This window comes from Homalodisca vitripennis, chromosome 3 (genome assembly GCF_021130785.1).
Source record: "Homalodisca vitripennis isolate AUS2020 chromosome 3, UT_GWSS_2.1, whole genome shotgun sequence".
In the NCBI taxonomy this organism is placed as follows: Eukaryota; Metazoa; Arthropoda; class Insecta; order Hemiptera; family Cicadellidae; genus Homalodisca; species Homalodisca vitripennis.
This window is the reverse complement of record NC_060209.1, coordinates 17,300,200-17,306,969: the sequence shown is the minus strand read 5'-3', so window position 1 is coordinate 17,306,969 and position 6,770 is coordinate 17,300,200. Positions and strand designations below refer to the sequence as shown.

Below are 6,770 nucleotides of genomic sequence, written 5' to 3'. Positions count from 1 at the left end.
CAATCGTTGCTAAAACAGCTGATTGAGAATTAGCATAATTACCATAGAGTAAACGTGAAAAGTCGCTCAGTGAACCATGTGAATAATATTGTAGATGTAGACATCTTATTTTGTATTATTTGAAACGTATAAAGAAGAAATGAGAAAAGATAGTTTATTAATTTCATATAATATATATGTACAAAAAACAGTACATCTAAGTTATACTTTGTTCCATTTTTTTCTTTGTACACTTACAAAATAATTTATTGAGGTGCCTAGATTCAAACCCTGCCACATCTTCTGTTTGTCAAAATTGAGTTATACATCCTATCCTATGGTAGTTGCAAACACACCAAATTCAAATAAACCATTATTTTGTGGCTAAACCCACCTCATCCCACTTTAAAATAATGTTGAAAATGTGGCTTAATTTCAAACCCATCACATCCATTGCCGCAACGAGAGTACTCGGTTTAGTTATGTGACTTACCAGCAGGTGGATGGTAAATTGAACCCTGTATAAGTCCCTCACATTTTTGAATGAGATTTTTCAGCTGTGATTGCGACGGATACTAGTGTTTTATGACTGTTTTGTAATGGAGGATACTGTACGAACCAATCTCACCCCTGGACCTGGAAAGCAAGCAAGAAAGAAAACCCCAAACAAGCAGGAATTGAAACGTAAGAAAAAAAATGCAAACTTCAAAGTATTTTGCATGTATTGCTTTTCTAAATTATCTCACATTCTTAATGCCCGGTTTATTAATACATGTTTAATTTCGGAGCCAAATGCTTCAAAGGGGCCTTAGGTTTTAATGAATCCTGACTCTTATACATTCACTGTTTTACAGAATGATATTTGGTCACTTAATCTCCTGGGATGCCATGTAGCAACCATAAAAAAGAAAATGCATACAGATGTAACAGTCTCTCTCTGATGGACATTTTGAAGTTTAATTATGTATTTTACTTATCTAAGGATCAAATACAACAAGATCTCATTATTCTCAAACATACTTGGTCAGATCCAGAGAAAAATACACACTTTTTAAAACGAAGCTTTTTTGAAAACTCTAGGTTTGAATAAAGACATCATAGAAGTGGGGAGAAACTCGCCAACCAAACTAAATGAGGAGACAGAAAATTGGAATAGTTTACTGAAAAAAGCTAGCTTTATGGCTTATGTTCAAAACTGAAGGTACTTGAATCATATTACAATAGACATAGAGCAACTTCACAGAAAATACCTGTCGTCTGGCTTAAGCATTAAGATGTTATGTGAAATGCTCACAGATCACAGTGCTCTTTTGACTACTGTACTCTTGCCTGACTCCTGTACCAGTGCGCAGAATGTGCGTTTGTTGAGGAATTTTAATAACCATAACCTTGACATTTTTGAACAATCTCTTGGACGCATAAACTGGGAAGAAGAATTTCAGCAAAATTTCAGTAAGTTTGATATTTTTTTCTACTTATTCATAGAAAAAATGGACAAATGTTTTCCTTTTAAGACTGTTAAATTCAGTGGTCATACGCATAAGAAATCGGTTCCTAAAATTTGGTATACTGTTGAACTCTTTATGAAGAAAAGACATGTAGAAATGTGCTATGACATCTACTTATGGGCCCAACGTTACAATATTTACATTGAAGCTACAAGACGTTCGTATCTCAATGCGAAGAATGACTATAAAAAATGTGTTCTTCAGACAAAGTTTAAGGCAAATGCAGATTCTATCGCTGCTGCTCCAAATCAGTGTAAAAGAGCTTGGGAATTAATATCCAATTCTCAACATAGAAGAAAGCCAATGTCGCCTGAAGTCGACCAGCTAACTCCTGAGATCTTCAGCAATTTCTTTGCGTCTTCGGTGGAAGAGGTCCGCAGCTCCACTGGTTCATCTGTTACAACTGCTATGCTCTACCTACCTCGAACTGTTTCAGCTAATTTCAAGCTAAAGAAAGTGTCTTGTGATGGTGTGATAAAAATAGTAAAAAATCTTAAGCCTAGCAAGTGTAGAGATATCTTTGATATCAGCTGTGATCTTGTAAAAAAAGTACTGTTAGTAATAGTACAGCCTTTGACAGTCTGTATAAACGATTGTCTAGATAAGGGATTATTCCCCGATGTACTTAAGTTATCCAGAGTTGTCCCTATTTTTAAGAAAGGCGACCCGTCTAGTCCTTCCAGTTATCGACCGATCTCTGTGGTGTCTGTTTTCTCCAAAATTATTGAGAAAGTGGTGATACACCAGGTTAATCACTATTTTGAGTCTAACCGATTGTTTTCAGAATCTCAATTTGGCTTCAGGGGTGGCTTGTCGACAGTGGATGCGGTCGGGGGTCTGATGGAGGCCGTCCTTGGTGGATTTGAAAATCGCGCGGGTACGGTCGCCACCATGTGTGATCTGACAAAGGCCTTCGATTGTGTTCCGCATGACATTCTTCTCATGAAGCTAGAACATTATGGGGTTGATGGTGCCGAGCTTAACTTATTTCGTAGCTACATTAAAAATCGCACTCAGCAAGTTAGCTTTGGAAACAAACTTTCTGAGGTGGCAGGCGTAGTGAGTGGAGTACCACAGGGCTCGGTCCTGGGCCCTTTTCTCTTTCTAGTCGTGATAAACGACCTCCCAAAAAACATTTCTATATGTAAGTCAATTATGTATGCTAACGATACAACATTGTTTTGTAGTAATTCTAATGTAAGTACTCTTTTTAACCAAATTGACAACAGTCTTAAGGAATGTGAAAACTGGTTTGATAGTAATGGCCTTTTGTTAAATGGTAATAAAACGCAATCTGTTCTTTTCACTCTTAGCTCTCTAGAACTTGGTTCACAAGATATAGGCTTTAGCGATAATGTCAAGCTATTAGGAATCAACATTGATTCAAAACTCTCATGGGGTACTCACATTCAGGGTGTGTGTAGCAGGCTTTCTAGAGTAATATATATCTTTTGCGTAATTTGAAAAAGTATATCCCAAAAATATATTTGAGAATGGCCTATTTTTCCTTTTTTCATTGTATAATCTCTTATGGTATACTGCTCTGGGGTTGTAGTACCAGTACAAAAAACATTCTATTACTCCAAAAAAAAGGAATCAGAATAATTACTTACTCTAATTATAGAGCTCACTGTAGACCATTGTTTATAAGTGAACAAATACCCACAGTCTTTAATTTGTACATATTTCATTGTCTAGTTAGAGTTAAGTTGAGGATTGATTCTTCCTTGTGTAGGAATGACATTCACAACTACAACACCAGATACAGAGATTTACTTGATTTACCTCATGTAAGGCTTAGCAAGACACAAAACTCTTATTCTTACGTAGGCTTAAATATGTTCAACAAACTTCCTAGAAATGCTTGTGATATTGATTTTAAATGTTTTAAACCAAAATTGTACAGTTGGCTACTGAGGAATCCTTTTTACAGTGTAAATGAGTTTTTAGATCCTTCAACCATTGACATTAGCTTTAATTGATGACCTTGCCTTATCTGTGATATTACTGTTTTAACTATTTTGAATTCTGTGTATATAACTCTTTTTTACTTTTTATTATCATTGTGTAATTAGTTTTATCCTTCAAATATTGACTAACTTCAATTGTTGTACTCCGCTTTATCTATGCTACCATTTGTTTATTGTTAGTTTTAATTTTATGTGAAGAATTGATTTTATTACTTGAACTCTATTCTAAATCTAAGTGACGACGTACCAGTAAAGAAATAAGTAGTATTAACTATTATTTGTTGTGTAATGCCTTGTGGCAACTTGACGTCAACTGTATGAGTTACCAACTTGTTTTTTGTTGCCATAAAGACTTTGACTTTGACTTGGAATGTTGACCTGGAAGTCAAAATGAAAACACCATTTTCAAGTAATCAATACACACTTTAACTTTGGTTTTGGTTCACTAAGAACAAATTCTTCAGTTTGTATCTGGGCGAACAGTTAATAATCGAAAAAGGCGAGAAAAAGCAAATGTTGGAAACTCTAAAACAAGTACACAAGTTAAAAGCTAATGCCTGTTATGGAATTTTTAGACTACTGATGACATTGCCATAGTTTTAAAATTTGACTGGCAAAATAATTTACTAAATTGTCTAAAGTACCATATCAACTGGCTTATTCTAGAAGGCAATATTCATTTTACAACTTCACTGCTGTTCTCAATGGCCACTATAAAACCAATTCAACAACAGAAAATGTCCACTGCTACACGTAGTGTGAGAGTGAGTTCCCCATAAACTCCACTTCAATCAACTCATGTCTCTATCACCACTTGTTACAAGAACATTTTGATAGAGAAACAAACGTTAAATGTTTTGCGGATGGTTATGGTTATGGTGGCCAAAATAAAACACCATTCTTATTGTTATTCTAGTGAAATGGTTGATGTCTGATTCCCGTGAATAAATTTCAAGCATCGAGATAACCTTCCCTATGGTGGGGCACTGTTTTCTTCCACCTGATAGGGTGTTTGGGTTTATTGAAAATCATTGAAATAAGGATAATATTTTGAAACCTGAGTATGATAGGATCCTAGCAGAACATGGAACTGTTTACAAAGTAGGAGTGACAGTCTGTGATTTTAAAAGAGAATCTGAAAAAGCACCAAGGAAAACCAGGCAGTTAACACTTTAGGTTCAATACCTGCAAACGAATGATTTAAAAAAATACATAACTGCTGCTCTGGTAAAAAGCGAAGTCGCTTATAGGACAGCCACCATAACATGACAGACACCGTTCAGGCAAGTAACTAAACCAAATTACATGTATAAAAATATGATGTTGATTGAGATGGAAAAGATAGTGAGTCTAAAGGCCTTGAAAATTAGCGATACTGTAACTGCTCTCAAAACACTTAGGAGATGATTGGAGAAAACTCGAGTCTTCAATTTTACTTCCAAATGGAGAAAAATCAAAATGGAAATACAGAAGAAACTCTAGAAGAGGACGATGATGGTGAATTAGAAGAGAACATTGAAGACGAAAATCTTGAAGTAGTTTAGTGAAAAACAGTAATCAGAGTTTGTACTAAGAAATGTTAAAATTTTGGAATTTATTGGTAAAAAAGTATGTTTGTAATGTGGAGGGTCTGTTTGTTATAGTTTTAGCCTCTTTGCCAAAAAATGCAAGTTGATGCGGCGGCGTTTGATTCCACGCGTCTCAATTACACCATTTTCAAATGGTATGCGAGTTTAAAACAAGTAGCACTTTTTGTATTTTTGATAATTCTGTTTTACTTTCTACGGAGTCAATCAATATACAACAAACATAAATTAAAGCAAAAGTAAAAAGACCATTAAACTATGGCATTACCATATTGATGAAAGAAACATTTTTAATACTGATACAAATTTTGCAGCACAAGATATTACGATTAACCTAAGTACAATAACACTAAACCAAGTTGAGCGTAGTCCAACAAAACAATAAAAACAGCATAATAAAACTAAAAAAATAAATATATCATATTTTACCATTATTTCAACATTGTATAGCTGATACTTTAATAATATAACAATGATTAAAAATATTAGTATAACAGTAATACAACCGAAAAATTCGTGCTACAGACAATTTGCAAGAAATCACAAAGGACACGACAGTGCAACAAATAACAAATTAGCAATAACAGAAAATACAATACCAGTCTGAGACATGTTAATTATCTCCAAGGTAACATAGGTGTATATTTTAATGTGGAAAACATTTTATATACATTATATATAAAATGAACGCTAAGTGAATTTTTAGCGTGTGAGAGGTTGCTGAGAACCGGCACCGGCAGGAATCTTCTTTAGAAAAACAAACTGTAACTAAATAAATCTAACACATTTCTCTTGAGCAGTGAGTCGGATAGACAGAAAATGTCAACAAAATCAGTGGTTAGAGCATTTTCAAGGCGTTGGAGGAATTGCACCGTGATACACATACTGAGTACTTTTGACCCTCCTCCCGAAGAAAAGGAAAGATCTAATTGATTAGGCACACCGACGATCAATATGACCTTGCAACTCCAATGGATGAGGTCGACACAGTTTTAAGAAATAAAACGACAGCAACATGTCGTCTAGACATAACGTAGCTCTGGTAGGAAGGGTTAATTCAATTTGAATGTTGAGTTTAGCTCCAGTTCACCTTTCTTTTTATTGCAGTGTCTTGTATCTGATGCTCTCTCAGACTTGACTCCTGGAATCTGGAGTCATGTTCGTCTGAAGAGATCAAAGGAAGTCAGCGGCGAAGAAGCTCAAAGCGAACCTTAACATCACTTCGACATCAGAGACACCTATGAATATGTGAAGTGGCAGTCTCATTGTGTCATCAGGTGCATAATTGGGTACACTTCGATGTTCTGACACGATCTCTAAGCACAGTGTATCAACCGAGTTTACTACACATAACGTAGTTATGGTAAAAAGGGTCAATTCAATTTGTCAATTCAATGTTGAGTTTAAGTCCAGTTCATACCAACCATTGCAAACCGTTCACCACAACTCAACTTTGAAGATGAAAGCTCAGAACGGTCACAGCAGTACACTTTATAATTATGAAATCCAAATTCCGCATACTAAATATCCGCCGTTAAGTTGATTTCCACCCGAACAACTTCATCAAAATCATTTATAGAGAGGGAGTTTCTCATTACATGCAGCTTACTTCTCATAGCATTCAAAATTTTCAAATATATACAATAGGCTGGAACCCTTCTCTACAGCTACTCGATTTTTGGATTGCGCTTGACAATAGAAGAGACACCGTATATGTACTTTATAGT

At 35.2% G+C, this 6,770-nt stretch overlaps 1 protein-coding gene across 1 annotated transcript; it reads left to right on the top strand.

Annotated features, from left to right (window-relative positions):
* Window positions 1-1,790: 1,790 nt before the first annotated feature.
* Window positions 1,791-5,001, top strand: LOC124358099. The gene is made up of 3 exons (XM_046810393.1): window positions 1,791-1,956; window positions 2,272-2,507; window positions 4,858-5,001. The coding sequence occupies exons 1-3, from the start codon at window positions 1,791-1,793 to the stop codon at window positions 4,999-5,001; spliced, it is 546 nt and encodes a 181-aa protein (XP_046666349.1).
* Window positions 5,002-6,770: the final 1,769 nt, after the last annotated feature.